Source organism: Quercus robur, chromosome 4 (genome assembly GCF_932294415.1).
Source record: "Quercus robur chromosome 4, dhQueRobu3.1, whole genome shotgun sequence".
Classification (NCBI taxonomy): Eukaryota; Viridiplantae; Streptophyta; class Magnoliopsida; order Fagales; family Fagaceae; genus Quercus; species Quercus robur.
In genome coordinates, this window is record NC_065537.1 from 66,932,108 (window position 1) to 66,951,510 (window position 19,403).

At 37.0% G+C, this 19,403-nt stretch overlaps 1 protein-coding gene across 1 annotated transcript; it reads right to left on the reverse strand.

Annotated features, from left to right (window-relative positions):
• Positions 1–3,876: 3,876 nt before the first annotated feature.
• LOC126722433 (uncharacterized) lies at positions 3,877–16,534 on the reverse strand. Its single transcript, XM_050425585.1, has 7 exons — positions 16,394–16,534; positions 16,108–16,194; positions 15,762–15,998; positions 15,484–15,648; positions 15,346–15,399; positions 15,102–15,248; positions 3,877–4,287 (listed from the first exon to the last, which is right to left on the reverse strand). Exons 1-7 carry the CDS (start codon positions 16,532–16,534, stop codon positions 3,877–3,879), a joined length of 1,242 nt encoding a protein of 413 aa, XP_050281542.1.
• Between the last annotated feature and the right edge of the window lie 2,869 nt (positions 16,535–19,403).

Here is a 19,403-nt window from a genome sequence, read left to right on the forward strand (position 1 = left end):
TGGGTCTCACTTTCCTCTTCCTTTGTTCCTTTGGTTTCTTCGAGGTTCACTTTTTCCTCTTTTTCGGTGAAGTCTTCTTGATCATCAGCATCATGGCAAAAGACCATGTAAGTGGTTGTCATTAGGCTCTCTGTAAGAAAACCTTTAGGGAAAAACTCAGACAGCGTGATCGAAAGGGGGCTTTCATTCGGACGAGCTCCATTTCTTTGTTTCTTTAGACCATTTGTTCCCTTTCCCTTGGGAACAACCTTTGAATCGCTTGCTCGAAATTCCCTTTTCTTGCAAGGAACATTGGGTTTTGGGTTACGCTGTTTTTGAAGTCTCTTGTAGGTCACAAAAGTCCAACCCTCTTCGTCACCTACCAATTCGTCGGCAGCTCTATCATCATCTTGAGGGTTGAAGCATGATGTGTGCATAGGGTCAAGTGTTCCAAATTGGATGTGCTTGCAATATGCCCTTGATGTTGATGGCAAGGTGGACCGCACTTCCATTGGAGTTGATGGCTTCACAGAGATTGGGGATCCAACAGCGAATGTAGCATGATTTGCCTCAGCAGTTTCATCTAGGTCTAAGAGAATTTTACCCTCCTTTTCAAGCCTTAAGATAAGGTCGTTTAGAACAAAACATTTTTCCACAGGGTGACTTACAACTCGATGGTATACGCAGTATTTTGGGTCGTTGGTACGCCCTATTTCCTCTGGACGCTTGCATTCTGGAAGCTTGATCACACTCTTCTCTAATAAGTCCTCGAGCATGCCTCGGACGTCAGCATCTGGAAATGGATACGTCTTTTCTTCCATCTCCTTCAAAGTCAATCAACGCTTCTCTTGTTCTTGCATTGGACCGGCCCTTTTCTCCATTCTTTTATTCTCTTTACTGGAGATCTTCACAGGCTCCACAACAACGGCCATAGATTCCTTAACCATGGGTCTGGAAGACTTATCCCCCCTCCTCGTATCTTTCTTCTCTTTACGCTGCTGGTCAACAGGCAAGCCATTTTCTCCATGGCTAGACAAACTAAGCTCCATGTCATGGGCTCGGGTAGCAAGCTCCTCAAAGGTGTGAGGTTTGATTCCTTGGAGGATGTAAAGCAACCCCCAATGCATACCTTGGATGCACATCGCCACTCCTGAAGACTCAGAAAGGCGATCTTTGCAGTTGAGATTCAATGAGCGCCAACGATTGATGTAGTCTACCATTGGTTCATCTTTCCATTGCTTCGTGTTGGTTAATTCCAGCATGCTTACAGTATGTCGGGTACTGTAGAAACGATTCAAGAATTCCCTTTCCATTTGCTCCCAACTATCAATGGACTCAGGCTCGAGATCTGTGTACCAATCAAAGGCATTTCCTCAAAGAGTACGCATGAATTGCTTAGTGAGCAAGTCCCCATCTGTACCAGCGTTATTGCAAGTCTCAATGAAATGAGCGATATGTTGCTTTGGATTCCCTTTCTCGTCGAACTGCTGAAACTTAGGAGGTTGGTAACCCGCAGGCATCTGTAAAATGTCAATTCTCTTGGTGTATGGTTTTGAATACATCAGAGAGCTATGTGGTGCCCCACCATATTGAGCTTGAATGGTGTTTGTTATCATGTCCTGCAATTGCTGGACCGATAGAGATGAAATTAAGGTGGAGCTCTCTTGTGGACCATCAACCTTCTTTGGAGAAGATGTATGAGCTCCTTGGGATGTATGCTGATGTGTGTGAGAATGACCTTTGTTGGACTCTCCTTGATTTTGAACCTTGAGCTTGTTCATAAGCGTGGCAATTTGAAGGTCTTTCTCCTCCACGGTCTTGGTAGGCTTAGCTATGGCATGTCCCATTTCAGCTATCTTTTCGTCAATGGTGGCAGTCTCCGTCATCATGGCCGCCATAGCTATTGTACGAGAAGAATTCTCTAAGAAGATAGATGAAGTGACTTCTCGGGGGGATCCTTGGGAAGAACCTACCTGTGAAGGGGTACTCGACCCAACATCTGATGCAAAATAGTGATATTCACTCCCTATTGTTGAGTCCTCTGGAGCGAATGCTAAATCTCCCTTTCTAGAGGAAGTATGCTTGCTTGTCCTCAAAGTGTTCAAGGAGATGACAGTCTTTGCTTGGGCTGGGGCACTTATGAGTTTGGTTTTTGGAGCCTTTCCCTTAACTTCTTGTGATGTGAGGAGCCTTATTGCCTTGGCTTTGTTTCGATTCATGGGACCTGTGGAAGTACTGCTGCTTGTTGACCCTCCAACGCTCTTGGTAGCATTCTTGGGCATCTAAGACTTCTTTGAGGCCATTGATCTTGGTAGATTGGAGACTTGAAGATTTCTAGGATGGAGAAAGAGATGAGAGGCAGAGAGGTCCCACCGGGCGTGCTAGAAATTTGTACACACAATTTTCGTAAAAGATAAATCACACGATCACGAAATAGTGTAACAAATTATCAATTTGTATTGATTTGTATAGATGTGAGTACAATCCTCTGTTTGAATCTTTACAATGAAAGAGTACAATAAATTCCTCTGATTCGATCTCCAAGAAACGTTACGATCCAAAGGGGGTATGAAGCTTGATCTTGAATCGTGATGTGATGTCTCCAAGTTGAATGAATAGTCGAACGTGCTTGATTTGAGGTGAGGGCCGTTGGCTTGATCTCGAACAAGGTTAAAGGAGAATCCCCACTTTGATTTGAAGAAGTAGGAATAGGCCTTGATGAACAATGGAATTCTTGTGCACTTTAGAGATGACTCTTTATTTTGGCAGAGTGTCAGTAGTGTTTTCTCTCTAAGTGTTCTCATTTTCTCATATGAGAAGCCTCTATTTATAGGCAACTCAATGGTATTTAATTTGGAATTTTCTCTTAGCATTTATTGAGAGTTGAATTATATATGAATTTAATTTGGTATTTCATTTATAGGAACTTTCCATATAGATCTTTTCTTCTAATGCTGCCATATGGCTTTCTTCATTTGATGTTGCCACGTGGCTTGATTTCATTTGCTGATCGTCCACGTCATCATTTAGAGATTAATTTGATCACAAATATTTTATCATGAACAATCGGACGGTTGTGAATTCATCATAAAATTTTGATGTCTACACCAATATAGGATTTCAATTCTTGATCCCTTACACCATGCACCTAGGTGTCATGCACATCAAAGTGGATTATTGGACGTACCAGTTAACCAAAAGAAAATTCTACTAATTTGTTCATGTGTTTTTGTTTCTCTTTCTCTCTTTTTTTTTTTTTTTTTTTCAATTCTTTGTCAGGGTTGTGTTCATTTGAATTTTCACAAACAATTTATAGAATTAGAGAATATATTTGCAAAAGAAAGTAGTGCATAAAATGATAAAACAAAGCTCATTTTCAATTTCTTGTAGTTTACCAATGAAAATGCCATTTTGTTGGTATTCCTCTCTCTCTCTCTCTCTCTCTCTCTCTCTCTCTCTCTCTCTCTCTCTCTCTCTCTCTCTCATAGAAAAAGCAAATATATTTTATGCTCCAATTAACAGATTCCTTTTAAATGGGTGAAAATGGAACAATTTTCATTTTGTTTCAAAATTTGAGAACAAGATTGTTTTGTTGCCTTTGCCATGTAAATTTAAGCCATATAGAGAGCCAATAGAGGAGTGAGGACTTTTTGTTTGTTTTGTTTTGTTTTTAAACTATGCGTTCACGTCATTTGGATTGCCCTTCCCGTCAAATTGTAGGAACTTAGGAGGTTGGTACCCATTTGACATTCTCATGTTGTCGATGCGCTTTGTGTATGGTTTTGAATATATGAGGGAAGTAGTGGAAGAACCCCTATACTGTGCTTGAATGATATTTGTTATCATGTCTTGCAGTTGTTGGATAGATAACGAGACCATTAAGGTGGAAAGTCCATGTTAAGAAGCATCTTCAACTCCTTTTCCTTTTTCAACCCTAGCATTTTCTCCTTTCAAGGTAAAGCTAGGTTGCTGCTTAGGGTCAAGACTTGATTCACCCGAATCTTGTACCTCTAGCTTGTTCATCAGGGTTGCAATTTTGACGTCCTTATCTTCAAGTGTCTTGGTGAGGAAGGCGACTTTTTGTTCCATTTCTATCATCTTTTCTTCCATGGTAGAGGTGTCAGTCATCATCACTGGCATGACCTCTAGATATGATGGAGAAATTGGTGAAACAGGATGGATCAAAGGTACTTCATTCCTTAAGTTTCTCATCACGGGTGAAGAGTTGATAAAAAAGGTCTTTGTTGTGGATGATTCATTATTGATCTCTAAACCTTTTGAGACAGATGAATCCTTAGCGGCAACTTTCTTATTTGCAAGAAAGTCCAGAGAGATGATAGTATGAATCTTGCTTTCTTTGGTTGGTTAGGGTTGAGGTCGATGAAGAGCTTTGGATCGATTGCAAGTGACTGGGCCAACATAATCATCGGCAATGGAAGCATTAATTGCCAGTTTTTGAACATTCTTGTTAGAAGCCATTGAAGCTAGTAGCAAAATGATGTCGAATTTCTTTTCTTTTGAAGGAGAAAGAGATGAAAGGTAGAGATGTCCCACTAGGCATGCTAGAATTTGTAGACGACTAAATTTCTAGTTTGAAATAAATCAAACAAGTAAAATAATTTCACAAATATGAATTTGTATTGATGAATATGTGGTAAAATTCTTTGAAAATACAAAAGAGTGATCCTTTAATTCGATCTCCTTGAAAGACTTGTTGATTGGAATTGTGATAATGTGATTTTGACTCAAACATCAAATATCCTTCAATTTGGTTGAAGGATGGATCGAAGACCCTTGAAATAGAATTACAATGAATCTTTGGCAATGAGCTTGTTAGAAATTCTTTGTTCTTCGTGTGTTCTTTGTGTTCTTTGTGCGCTCTTTGTCTTCGAAGGTTTGTGGTGGAAGTTCTTTGGTGCTTTAAAGGCTTGAATTCGTAGAGCTTTGCTGATTTCTGGTTTGTTGGGGGGGGGGGGGGTTTGCATGCTTTTGAGATTGATTCCAACAAACTTTAAGATCTAGGTAGATAGTTTGGATGGTTCTACTTCGAATGTTCTTCGATTTTGGGGTTGAAGTTCTTGAAAGCTTTGAGGCTTGATTCCTGCAGAGCTTCTGTACTTCTGATTGGAAGAGCTTTAAGACTTTTTCTCCAAACATGTGGCATCTTTTGATTGGCCGAAATGTTTTGATTTTCAAGGTGACATATGTTAACACCCGATTGGACCGCTTGTGTCATCGCTTACATGTGCTGAGTTGCTTATGTCATTTCTTACATGTGTTAATGTGTGATTGGTTTTTGCATGCATTTTATGTCCCTATTTCAATGACATTTGGCAAATTTCTGTTGGTTTTTGAATAGTGATAGCAAAACCTAATAGCAGTACGTGACGCTTTGTAATTGACCGTACTTTGTGAACTTGGTAGTATGATGTGTCAGCTTGTGATAGGTCAGGAATTTTCCCTCTCTACAATACGGTATTTTCAAATTTCAAAGTAAAGCTACTCGACACCAATGGCATAATTCTATATTAGGGTTGAAAGAAGGTGATATCATTTTTGGTTTTCTACTGGACTATTACCATTTACCAACGATTCTTTGAGGCGTCTAACCTAAGCAATTTCAACCAAGCTATATAGGGAGTAAATTGTGAAATGACAGCAGAGATCAATGTAGACTTAATCAGTGAGTTCCTTCATATGAGATGGAGGTTGCTCTAAAATAGATAGCTCCACTTAAAGTCCTAGGCTCGGACATTATACATGCATGCCTCCTCTTTTATTTTATTTTTATTTATCAAAGTTATTCAAATTTAATTGGCAATGATGTTACAAGAGTTATGTAGTCATGCTTAAATTTGGGTAGATTGCTATCATCCATTAATCATACATATATCACTTAAATTCCTAAGGTGAAAATTCTACAAGTGATAAAAGAATTTAGAGACCTTTCAGTTCTATGTAACGTTATCTATAAGCTGATCTTATAAATTAAAAGGTCTTGGCCAATAGACTCAAGGTTTGATCACATTTTTCGACACTCCTACTTAGTGGCTCTACAAAAAAGAAGCCTGTCATTTGCAAAAAGGAGATGAGTTAGTCGTGGGCCATTCCTGCATAAAGAATAACCTCGAATATCCCCTGTTGCAGTAGCTTGGGAAATAAGTCCATGTAGAACTTTAGTACACAAGAGAAATAGGAAAGGGTGAAAGGGTCTCCTTGGCAGATACCTGTAGAGGGATGGGTTATACCCTTAGATTAACCATTTATAAGAATTGAGTAGGTGAATGTAGTAACACAAAGCATCATTAATTTGATCCACTGGCCATAGAATCCCAACTTCCTCATCACTGCTTTCAAATATACCCAATCCACTCTCATAGGCTTTGTTCATGTTTAGTTTAACAGCCATAAAGTCATCTTTCCCATTGCGGTTCTACATAGTATGTAAAGATTCAAAGGCAACTAAAATATTATCAGAGATAAGTTTGCTTTTAGTGAAAGCACTCTGGTGCTCTGTAATGATTTTAGGCATAATTATTTTGAGCCTATTAGTTAAAACCTTCAAAAAGATTTTATACAACACATTACATAAATTGATGGGTTGGCATTCAGAAACAGATTCAAGGCATTTAACCTTAAGAATTAAATTAACAAAATTATGGTTAAGATGTGGAGGCAGAGAAGCAGTGTTCAGGAATTGAAGAATAGACTGAGTGATATAATTCCCAATTAAATTCTAGTAATTTTGGAAAAAAATAAGGGGCATACCATCTAGACCTGGGGCTTTAAGAGGGGCCATTTGATTAATTGCTTTCTGAACCTCCCAAGCCAAGAATTGTGTTGAGAGTTGGTCATTCATTTCTGCAGTAATGATACCATGGATATAGCTGACTATTTCTTTAGGTTGTCAGATTGGTTCTGAGCAAAAAAGATTTAAATAATAGTTTAGGACAACTATTGCCAAATCTACGAAATTCAAGCACCATTAGCCTGATGAATCACAGATTTTGGAGATAGTATTCTTATGGTGTCTCTGAGTTGCTCGACTGTGGAAATACATAGAATTTTAATCTCCATGGGTAGTCCATAAGGATTTGGAACGTTGAAATCGCATCTACGTGTCCTTATCCAGAAGGTTAGTAAGTTCAATCTTTAATTCTCGAACTTGAAAATTAATACCAGGGCATTGAGCTTCCTTCTCGGCCTCAGCAAGCTATCTCTTTTTATCTCCACCTCCCGTCTAATATCCCCAAAATTTTTTCAACTCCACCTACTCAATTCCTTACTACATTTCTCAATCTTCAACAGGACAGCTCGCTTAGAAGGATCAAGACAGTCAGGCGACAACTAAACAGGTTTCATAGTCTTTGTACAGCCCTGCCGGAGAGCCACATCTCAAATCTAAATGGTTTAGAAATACAAGGATGGTCTAACCCGTTTGGTATTATCCAAAGTGGACAATGATTAGAAGAGTTAGCATTGAGATGATGCTCCCTAGTTCTAGTGAATCTAAGAAACCAATCGTTATTAGCAAAGGCCCAATCCAATCTTTCCCATACAGAATGACCATCTGCAAAGTGCTTTTGCCAAGTAAACTGGGGGCCTATGAGACCTAGATCTAGGAATCCACATTCATCAATGACATCTCCAAATAACTACATTTGAGATTGTCCTCTTGTACTACCTCTCAATTTTTTAGAACTTTTGAGTAATTCGTTGAAATCCCCAACATAGAACCAAGGGAGAGACATTCGGTTGATGAGTTGGTGAAGTAAATTCCACGACTCAAACCTCTTGTAGGTCATAGGTTCCCCATAAAAACTGGTCAACCTCCATGCTTCCTCCTTCCCTTTGTTGACAATAGCATCAATGTAATTTTTTTGAGAAAGTATCAACATCAACAACAATTGAATTCTTCCTGTATAAAGCTAACCTCCACCTCTGTTATTCATTTCAAAAAAAAAAAAAAAGTCTCTCTCTCTTTTATTTTTTATTTTTAATCCTTGCTTCATACACCCAAATTTTGGCTAAGAATAAGACAGGGGGATCTTTTGCCGGGACTAAAACACCAAACTCCTTCTCTGTATATAGGTTCCCAAGCCCATGACAATAATAATGTTAGCTTTAATGTATTATATCTGCACAACATTTTTTGTATAATGTTATTAAGTTTGGTTTACATTTATAATCCACTGAAAAAAATGGAGCTTTTACAAACATGGAATCTTCCATACTGGGGTTAGTCCAACAATGTTGACATAGTAAATCTTGGGATCCAATTTATAAGTGAAAAAGGAATAGTATTTGTTATGTACCAACTTGTGCCTACATGCCACATCTATATGGGGAATAATACATTTATTTAATTAAAAAGACACAATTTAAATACGAAGCCTTATCTCAAACCAAAAAGTAATAAATCTGCATACATATTAATTTGAACCATTTTTTCTCCCAAAAAAAAAAAAAAAAAAAATTTGAACCTTTTTAAGGTGCAATCTTTCTTTCTTTTAATATTATCTTCTCTCTCTTTTGATAAGTTTGGATATTCGGTCTTATGATCTGCATTGCCATAATTCTTTATAGATTGAAAAATGAAACCATTTCTTGCTGTTACGGCCATTATTTTTGTCTTTGATTCAATTATTTCTTTGCATTGAAATGCCCCTAGTAACTAGAAATAGCGTTGACATTGTAAATCTTGGGTTCCAATTTAGAAGTGTAAAAGGAATAACATTTGTCAACTTGAATATGATAATCTTTGAACCTGTTATGAATTAACTTGTGGCTGATGTACGTATATATATATGGGGAATGAAATGTTTTATTTATTTATTTATTTATTTTTATTTTTTAAATTAAAAAATAACCATTGTAGATACCGTATTTTGTTTGCCCTCGATTTGCATGTCAGATCCCAAAATCTCTAAAAAATTTTAATTTTTCTCTATGAGGTCGTGGAAACATCTAGATTGACGTGGTATAACTTGTTCAGGCGTCGGAGCACCCAAAGTGCCATTTTAGGTCAAAATGACCAAAATGCCCTTGGTCAACACTAAATTGATTGAAAGTCAAAATTGGTCAAAATCATCCCAAAACAGCATTTTTCATGCTTCTACATAAAACCCGAGCTACTAGGAGATTTTTGTTAACTTTGACTCGAGGTTGACTCTCAAAGGTACCAAAAACCCTAATTTTAATCCGACCATTGAAATGGGTTGACACCAGCGTCATTGCAAAGATTATTGAATTCCTTTTCAACAACTATTCATGGGTCGAAATTGGAATTAAAAAGGTTGAAATATCTTGAAAATTGTGCTAGGTGCGTCAGCTTGCTTCCCGAGACCGTAACTTTTGATCTAACCATTGGATTTTTAATTTATTTAGTGTTATGAAAACTAGACATCTAGTTCTTTCCAGGGACACCAAGATCAGCTCAATCGGTTGGTAAAGCTCAAATATGAGATTGAAGTCAATTCTAAAAAGCTGGAGGAAAATGACAAAATTGCTGACGTCAGTAGTTTTCACCTAGCAGCCACTAAAGGGCCGCTAGCTAGACCTGGCGCACCTTAAAGGTGCGTCGAGCCTTGGGAAGTTTGCCAAGCCTCTATTTAACCCCCCAAACCCTCAAATTTCAAAAAGAATGGATTTTGGGCATTTTGGAGCACTTTTTTGAGTATATTCTTTCTCTTTTCCTCTCTAAATCCTCTCCTAAACACATCAAAAAACCTTTGATTTCTCTATTTTCTCAACAATCAAGAGGTAGTATTTTTGCACTCTTTTTCCTCTCCTTGGTCTTAGAACCTTGGATTTGAGGTTTTAAGGGTGTAGATGTATCTTTTTAGCTACTATCTACACCCTTTGCTTTATCTTACTTTGTAATATGCTTTATTGCTTTCCATAGTATATCTCTTGCTTTATCTTACTTCCTAGCATGTCTCCTTGCTTTTTATCATGTTTTATTTCTTTGATGATGTTCGCCTAGCCTTCTTGGGCTAGGATATGCCTAAATACTATGTTTGTGCTTAGATCCACATTTTTATGTGCTCCTTGCCATGTTTATGCCTAGATCTACTTGTTTATGTGCTCCTTGCCATGTTTATACTTAGATTTATATTTTTGTGTGCTCCATGCCATGTTCATGTGTCTAGATCTACATGTTGATTGCTATGTGATGTGCTTCTAAAGTTTTTTATTTTTTATTTTATTTTTATCTCTTGTTATGCCTTTTTCTTGTGTTTTGGCCCTTTAGGTAGGGTGTAGATCTAGATCTTTTGGTCTAGGCCTACATCCATACACTTAGGCCTATGTCAAAGGGTTTGGATGATTTCCTTTATGCATGTGTATGCTTGCTTGCTTCTATGCTTTGTATCCATGTTTGCCTATCTAGATCTAGGCTTTGTCATGCTTCTTGCCCTTCGTGGGCTTGTGCTTGTTGGTCTTTGGGGCCACTAGTAGTTCTTCTTCATCCCTCTTTGCTCACATTCCCTCTCTTTGTGTTTTCACTCTTTTCACAGTGTTTCTCCCTTTTTCCTAGTTTTTTCAACCGACCCTTCTTGTTTTCCTTCCCTTCCCTTATATAGTCTCTCCTTAGTCGGGTACTAATCATTATTGTTTTACTAGTTTTCATGCATCTCCACTTTCGCCAAAATCCCAAGGAATCATTATGCCTTCTGAGTATTCTCTTGAAACTTGTTCCAGACGCCAAATAGCATTTGATAGCATGTTCCCCAAAGGCACTAACAACTCTTAGCAACCAACTTTAGTTTAATCAATTCATCATCAATTTCCCACCGCCTCTTCAATTGGCAGTAGGCCGAGCGCTTGGGATTCCCCTGAACGATAATTTCTATGTCCCAATACACATGTTGCCAAGCTTAGCTCAGTCCAACTGAGTTCGAGGTCCACTTCCATCTTATGGGCTGGTTTTGGCTACTCAGGCCAATCTTGGGCCTAAGTTAAATTGGTCGGTATTGATTTTCTAGGCCCAAGCCCCCCCATAAATAACATGCTTGTTTCCCCCTTTGTGTGCTTTCTTTGTTTCTTTGTTATCTCTTTTGCCTGTTTACTGGCTTTGTGTTTCCTTTGTTAAAGTAAGGGTGCAACTTCTAAAATGCAAGTTAAGAAGGGCAAGAAAGCAAGCAAGAAGACGCAAGCCCAAAACGGGCAATGTTCAGTAGATTAGGAGGCTTAGTCTCTCAATGTAGTTATCTCTTTCCCTCTCTTAGCCTTTTTCTATAGAACCATGTATCTAGGGTAGGGTTGTTCTCTTTGTATCTTGCTTAGGTTGCATTCCTAGGGTATGTCAATGTCTATTTTATCTTTCCTATACCTTGTTGGGCCATACCCTTTGGATGAAGGCATGTATGCTTTATCTTTCTTGTACCTTGCTTGGGCCACATTCCTTGAGTATGGCATTGTTTGATTTACATTTCCCGTACCTTGCTAGGCATACCCTTGGAACGTTGGCAATGTCTAGTTTGTTTCCCTGCTTTGTGTGCTTGCATTGTGCATGATGTATGTGTGTGTATATATATGTGTTTGTTTGATTGTGGGTGGTCATGCACTTTGTATAATGGACTCCCATGGTTAGGAAAGCAGCCCTCTTGTGATCATGGGTGCTTTTGACCTTGCGGTGTGGGTATGCACTTAAGGCTATTGCTATGGGCACATATTCATACTAAATCGTGTGCATGATCATCACGGTGTGTTTGTCTCGATCCATGTTAGCTAGTGACATCGATTTCCCCATATATGTGACATGCATCAACATGCTTGATGCTTTGTTGAGCTTCAGCTTGCCCTTGTACGAACATGCTGACGCACGTCGTATACATAAGCACGAAACTCTACCGGATTTTCGCCATGAAAATGGAGCATCTTTGTTGCTGCATTCTTACAGCGAAAGCTTAGTGAGGATAGCGTTTTGTGTGCTATAACGCACTAGAGGCGAAATGCTACTAGATTTTCTCCACAAAAATAAGGAAAGATTTTGCTGGATTTTCGTCGTGGAAATTTGGCAATAATTCCAAATTTACTAGTAAAACATTGATTGAGATCACACCCTTCCAAAATCAAACCTCAAAGCCCAATTCTTTGAAGCCTCGAGAGCTAATACTAATAGCTTGTTTAATTGCCAATGTCTGAAAATTAAGAGTTTACAAAAACAAAGGATTGTCTCCGGACAGGCGTTGCGGGGTGCCTAACATCTTCCCTGTACGTAATTGTATTTTCGAACTTAAGAATCAAGATTTTTTACTCGTCCGTATTAGATTAGGAAAAACAACTTTTTTCTTAGCTTAGGAATGGTAATAAAATCAAATAGAGTCAGGTGACTAATCATATCTTAGAAAAAACCTAATGATTGGTGGTGACTTCACTTACCTTTGGAAATTATAGGTTAAAACTGACTGAATTCAAGTCACAAACTAGAGGTGCCCTTTTCACGCTCATTTCACAGCAATTGAGCTTAAAGCATATATAAGGATTGAGAGTCACCGCGATGGGTGGTCGACCGCTACAGGGCATTTACACCACGGATTTTGGGGAAAACCCTGAAAGACTCGTCGTGAGCGCTTGCATCCACATGAACGTGGGTAGTTAGCATTAAAAGAGCTTCCCATAAATAACATGGGTAACAACTCATCTGAGAGACAAGCAAAAGTGTAACAGACGGACAAATGGGCAGAATGACATTAAATCCTACAATGCCCCGATATTTGTTCCTAATAGATGCAAGACCATTAAGGTCAGCATTTTTCCCCATAATGAAGGACAAAGGCCTATAAAAAGGCACTAACAACCAAAACAAAGGTACGCAATTGTTGTACAACATATGCATTACAATTCTCTAGCCAAATAGCAATTCCTTTGTATAGTTAAGCTTTGATCTTATTGACTAGCTCGTTGAAGGCCCTTTGGCACACACCACACTGGTATGCTTTGAGAACCTTATCCTTTTTTGCAGGATCTCATGGCTGCTGTGTTACGTCGTCCATCCATATAGATGAGGAGTTCAACCGAGGATTTTTTGCATCATCAGTAACAATGAATTTTGAAACTAGAAAACTAAAAGTGAAGGTTCAAATAAACGTCTAGTAACCTTTTATAATATATATATATATATATATATCTATATATCTATATATATATATATTGTATTTTTCTATATCAAATCTCGCACAACTTATTGCTCAAAAAAAAAAAAAAAAATCTTGCACAACTTATTAGAAAGAGAGTGATATCATCTATATTCTCTATTGACTCATAGATATTCTTGAAAATTCCCAATTTCCTTAGTCTTTCACTAGAATCCTTCTAGTGATGATCTTGAAGAGGAACTTTCATAAATAAGGGATGCTAGTGAAGAAGGTGGAGTGGAATTGCTCATCTAGAATTTTATTCATCTGCTCATCTTCATTAAATAAATGGAAAAAAAGTGATATTTTTCTTCTTTTTGGGTGCTCCAATTCATATGCATTCTTCATCAAATTCCACATCCCAATTGATTTATGGTACTTGAATTTCACAACTTATATAACCCTTAGAGCTTGGATCATACCTATAAACACATACTTCTCACTATGGTTATCTAGCTTGGACCTTTCTTGATCCGGTTCATGCATATATGCAATGCTCAAAAACAAACATAAATGAGAAATTGTAGGATTCTTTCAGCTCCAAGCTTGTGGGGTTTTTCCTCGTACAATCCTTATGTGAGACAAAAATTAGTCAAATAGACTGCATGAGCAAGTTCATCCCAAACTTCTTTGGACATTCTCATGCTCTTTAACATTCTTTTGGTCATGTTACCACTTACCACTATCTACCATACATGTTGGGATTTGAGAAACACCTTCATTAAGATATTCCAATTATAAAAAAAAAAAAAAATGGTAACCCATGAAAATTAAAATGTTGCCATCTAGTTGGAAAAATGTCGTTCTCACCACGAATCTACTAGCATTGATACCATGTTTTTTAAGTTGGTGGGTCTTTACATAATCACATTCCCAAACACTAATACAACACATATAATGGAAGAGACACACACTCTCAAAGCACACCAAGGAAGGTAGAATGATTGGGGAAGAGGATGAGAGCTCTTTGTTTGAAAATGGAGGAAAGTATGCGTATATATACTATACTATACAATCTTAACTTCCACTATATTAAATTACATAATTTGAAATTTTAACTACTCCATAGAATAACTTTTTATATATTAATGAATCAGAGAGTTTTATATGACATATGGCTTGTAGGTACAGTTGGTGTGACATGGAAAGGAGAAGAAAATAATTCCCCTCTTATTATATTTCCCTCTTTCTTCTTTATTTTGAAACGATAATCTAAATGATCATGGACATTTGGGGTTTCTACCCGGACCACCAAAATAAAAGAGGCCTCCATAATCTATGATATTATAGCATTCAGGTTTTGTCATGAATGTCGTAGTGTTCCGGGGACCCCTGAGAATTTGTAAACCATCAATGACTTGGAGATTTTTGAAGAAACTAGCCTTGCCGGGCCCTTCGTCTGCGAAATGGCCACTGCCCATTTGTGTTGTGGTGTGCTGCCCTCCTGAATTATAATTTAGGACCTCTCCTCCCCAATCAACTCTTGCAGCACCATTAGATAGGATCGAGAATATGGAAGATGGCCAATATCCAAAGACTCTGTTGTTAATATTCATCCACCAGTTTCCCCCTCCATTAACGTCCTACCTCATTGCACATGTCATGCAAATCAGTTTGTAATATTTTGAATGATAAATAAAGGTATAAAGACTAATGGAAGAGAAAACAAATGAATCTTTTTTTGTAGAACAATAGCTTAAATTCACCGTCTTAAAATATAAATTAGGTAAAAAGAAATTTCGCATAGAAAAAAAAAAACTTTAAATTTAAAAAGTTGTATATAAAAATATATAAACTAGGAAAAAATAATTTAAAACATACACTGTTTTAACTAAAATTAGAAGAATTTCAAACATATCAATAACATTTGTTACTCTGAATTTTTCTTGAGGAAAAAAAAAGTACATATGATATGATCATATATGTCTATCCAAAAATTAGAATTATTTAATAAAGTAATTAAATTGAAATGTTGTACTATACCTTCCAAACATAGAACTTGAGTGCATATTGGTTACCATTATACTTGGAATAAGGGGTGACAATTGCACCCATTGCAATCTGTTTGTCAACTTGAACAAAGCCAGGGCACAACAAATTGTAGCAACCTGTGCTTTGATATGCATCATCCTGTAGCCATGATTTAAAAAAAGACGCTTTCAAAAAAGAAGTAGTATATGTAAACATGGCTAGTGCTGGCAGGGAAGTCAAATATTAAAACACGTACTGTCCAATATAGGAAGAGTCTAGTGTTTTTATCTCCATATAGCCTTTCGTTAACCTGGTTTTCCACAAAATAATTTTGTAAAAAAATAATTATTTAGCATGCGCCTAAAAGAAAAGATGATGAAGAAATTATATATACCGTCGCGCCGGCTTCAATGGTATCAAGATCTGTTTCATATGCACCATTTAACAACCAGAATTGAGATAAGCTAAACTCATTTGCTTCCTGGACATAGGGGTTCCACAGGTTCATGTCTGCCGTCAATCCATAAAACTTAACTCCATTCTCACTAAGAATTGCATGCTAGAAACCCAACCAGAAAAATAAAGGTTGTGAATGTCGATTTGCATCCTTCATTATAGTAGACACCAATGAGCTCAAACCTATTAATAATATTGGTTAAAAGTAAGTTGTACCTCATGGGGAGGTCGAGATGCCTGAGCATTAGGGATGGTATGGTATTTTTTCCTTCCAAAATTTGCTACAGAGCCTGCCCTTAATAAATCTTCTTCTTTAGTTCTTCTTATGGGAATAGTTCCTTCTGGGCACCTTCCATTCAAGTGCCATGGCTGAGCAAATTCGGGCTCGGAGTTTGAAGAGACGTCATTGATTTCATCAAATGAAAACCCTTCTGGGTAAGAACTTGGTCTCATCTATTGCATTTGGCATAGATACCAATGCAAACCCGGTCCATACCATACGTACAATAAGTATCAAATTATTCGTGATACCAAATGAAATTTAGTTAATTAAACTAGTTACCTGAATTGTGTGATTTTTTAACAAAGGATGATCAAAAGCTGGCTGCTTGTTGATATCTACGCAGTCAATTATATCTCCATCCGGGCTCTGTATCAGATACATTTTCTCATCACACACACATTGATATTAGTTTGAATTCTTCTTAGTGTTGTAATAAAATTACATTGCTATTGTACATGGGAGTTATGTAGACACCATAACCCACAAAAGTGAATGACTCTTCTAAGACAAAGGAGCAGAAAATACTATATAGAACACAAACATGTTAAATGAAGTGATTAATAACCTTGATGGATTTAAGAGCAGGCTTGTTAAGGCGCTTCAAATGCTGTTGAACCTCCAGTTTTTGTTTTTTACCAAATATGGTGTTAGCGTTTCTATTTCCAGCTGATGATATTGGTATGAGAAAGAGCAAGTAAAAGGTCATCTTTACTGCCCTCGACCACCTCCTCCCGTTTCCACAAGGCGGGGCCATGAGTGACTAGCTAACATTTGAATCAAGTGGCAAGTTTGCAATATTTAAACGTGAGATGTAATAGCTATCTTTGGTTGTCCCCATTGTAATACTTAAACGTGCATTTGTTCATCCTCTTTGACCAGTTCCATATCCTATTTATCAATATATATATACACATACAGACTTTTATAATAAAGATCACCCTATTTTAAGTACAAACTTCCTACTAATTTCCTATTGACAACTACGATTCTTTTGTTTCTTTGTCTTTTTATAGGATTGGTCAAAATTTAAGGGAAATAATTCATCCCCTTTGAACAGTTCCACAAGCTACAAATTAAGCGGCATCCAAACTCGAGTGGTCAAAATAAGCGGTATTCAAATGCACATGAGGTTTAAATTTTGTAAAATAATTTTATTTTACAATACACCATTCATTCACATACATCAGAATTTACAAATTTAAGCATAATAGAATTTCTATTTGACTTAGAAAAGATTTCTTTGTCATATTTGTTTGAATACAAATCTCACATTTCTTTTAATTATCATGCTTATATGAAATTATACCATGCTTTGACATAAATTTCAAGTATTTGAAATTTAAATGTCCTAATCTAGCACGCCACAAATACGAAGAATCAACAATATAAGCACAACTAGAAACTTCTTTATTAATAATACTTAGTTTATATATGCCATCAATAGAATATCCTTTTCCTACACATATCCCATTCTTGGACAAGTTTAACTTGTTCGATTCAAGTACAGCTTTTACACTACTTTTACATAACAAATTAGCAGATACAAGATTCTTCTTGATATCAGGGACATAAAAAACATTGGTTAAGATCAACATCTTGTCGGAACTCATTTTCACTTCAATGGTACCCTTTCTAAGAACCTTTGCTTTATTGTGGTTCCTCTTCAATTTGGAGATGATGTCCGAATTGTTCTAAAGTGAGATCTTCTGTCATATGCAAAAACTTCTTCCTAAAATTATTCCAACTTGGTGGGAGTTTTGCAAGGATTGCTCCCACTTGGAATGATTCAAGAATATTGATTCACAAATCAAGGAGTTTATTGACCAATATCTGTAACTCATGTACTTTGATTATAAAATGCTTTGAATCAAGGAGTTTATAATCAAAGTACTTTTGAAGAATAAACTTGTTCGTACTTACTTTCTCAATTTTGTACTTTGCCTCCAAAGCATTTCAAATCTTTTTCGGTGAATTCATTGATGTGTAGAGATCATAGAGAGCATCCGAAAGAGTATTGAAAATGTGCCCTCTACAAATCAGTTCATCTTCCTCCTGTCTCTTTCTTTGTGCCTTTATCTCATCAATGTCTTCATCACTTGCAGTAGGGAAAGGCATCAAATTCGGGTCCATGACATAGAAAAGTTTCAGTGCAGTAAGTAAGAATTTCATCTTATCTTTCCATCGAGAGAAATTGGTTTCATCAAAGTGATCCAATTTCACCAACTCATGATTCAACATCTTTAGTGCTGAAACATCACTTGTTCCTTCCATCATAGTAAATATTGTCTAAGATTGTTGGGGATAATACACAAAGTAATAAAAGAAGAATAAGTATAATACAAAGAAAAACTAAAGGGTTATCGCAAACTTTTCCCTAGGATACAACCAAGTTGTTGGGTTTTACAGATAACAATTCTAGAGAATGACTACAAGATTTCTTGTGTTTCTCTCTAACTTACTATTTCCAAGTGAACATAAGCCTCTATTTATATCCATAGGGTTATATTTCATCAAAAGACATGTACGAAGAGTTAAATGTTTCATAAAACTGTTCATAAAACTCGAAACCATTTCAAACATTCAGAAAAACTACTAGAAAATTTGGTAAAAAATTTAGTTTTACGAGTTTTGATCGGTCGAGAGGAATCGAGCATTGATCAAATGTTCTTTTCGAACGATCGAACAACGACCGAATCATCCAATGACTTCTGGATTATTTTCTCCATCATTTCGATCGATTGAGCAAAACATTCGATCAGTCGAATATACTGAATTTCTAATTTCACTTTGAAAATTTCAAAATTTGAATTTTCACTTTATGAAACAATATTCTCTAAATTCAAATATCATTATTACAACCTATTCAAGTACATACCTATATATACTGAAAGTTCAAAAACGTGTACAAAAGCACTTTTGAACGTTTAGACCCCCAAAAACCAATTTAATCAACACAGCAATATGTTAAACAACTAGTGTGCGGAAACTTAACATATGCTATAACATGGAATTGATTAAACAACTATCTAAGCCACAACAAAATAAACCACAGCAGATAATGTAAAGGCAGAGATAGAGAGGAAAGAAGATGCAAACACAGCGATAACACCAGATATGTTATCGAAGAGGAAACCGAAGACCTCGGCGAAAAACCTCTCCGCCGCCCTCCAAGCGGTAATCAATCCACTAGAAAATACAGTTGGGATACAAGGACAGCAATAGACCCTCCAAGCCTAATCTACCCAATGCACCTAAGCCCTCCAAGCTTCTTGCTCCAACGAGGTTGCGCCGAACCTTTTTCTTTTCTAGCTTCCCGGATTCCGCTACTTCACCGTAGCATCAACCAATGAATATTGGCTCATTCCTAACTGCTTCCCAGAACTCCAAACGTCTGTCTCACAGAGATGATAATGGTGAGAACCAGGTTTGGTATAAAGGCCTCTCAAGGATTTGACAATGGAGAGGAAGAGAGTGAGGGAATTTGATGAGACTCTAAGGTAGAGATTGTGGGTGAAACAATCTGGTTTTTCTTTAGGGTTTCTCTCTCAAAATTCTCTCTGGAAGCTCTCTTTCAA

Excerpts from the sequence above, each read along its gene's own strand:
- LOC126722433 (XM_050425585.1), bottom strand. The coding sequence starts at position 16,534 with ATGACCTTTTACTTGCTCTTTCTCATACCAATATCATCAGCTGGAAAT. Across the intron at positions 15,649-15,761 it reads CATCTCGACCTCCCCATGAG|CATGCAATTCTTAGTGAGAA; the intron begins GTACAACTTACT and ends TTGGGTTTCTAG. Across the intron at positions 15,249-15,345 it reads GACTCTTCCTATATTGGACA|GATGATGCATATCAAAGCAC; the intron begins GTACGTGTTTTA and ends TCATGGCTACAG.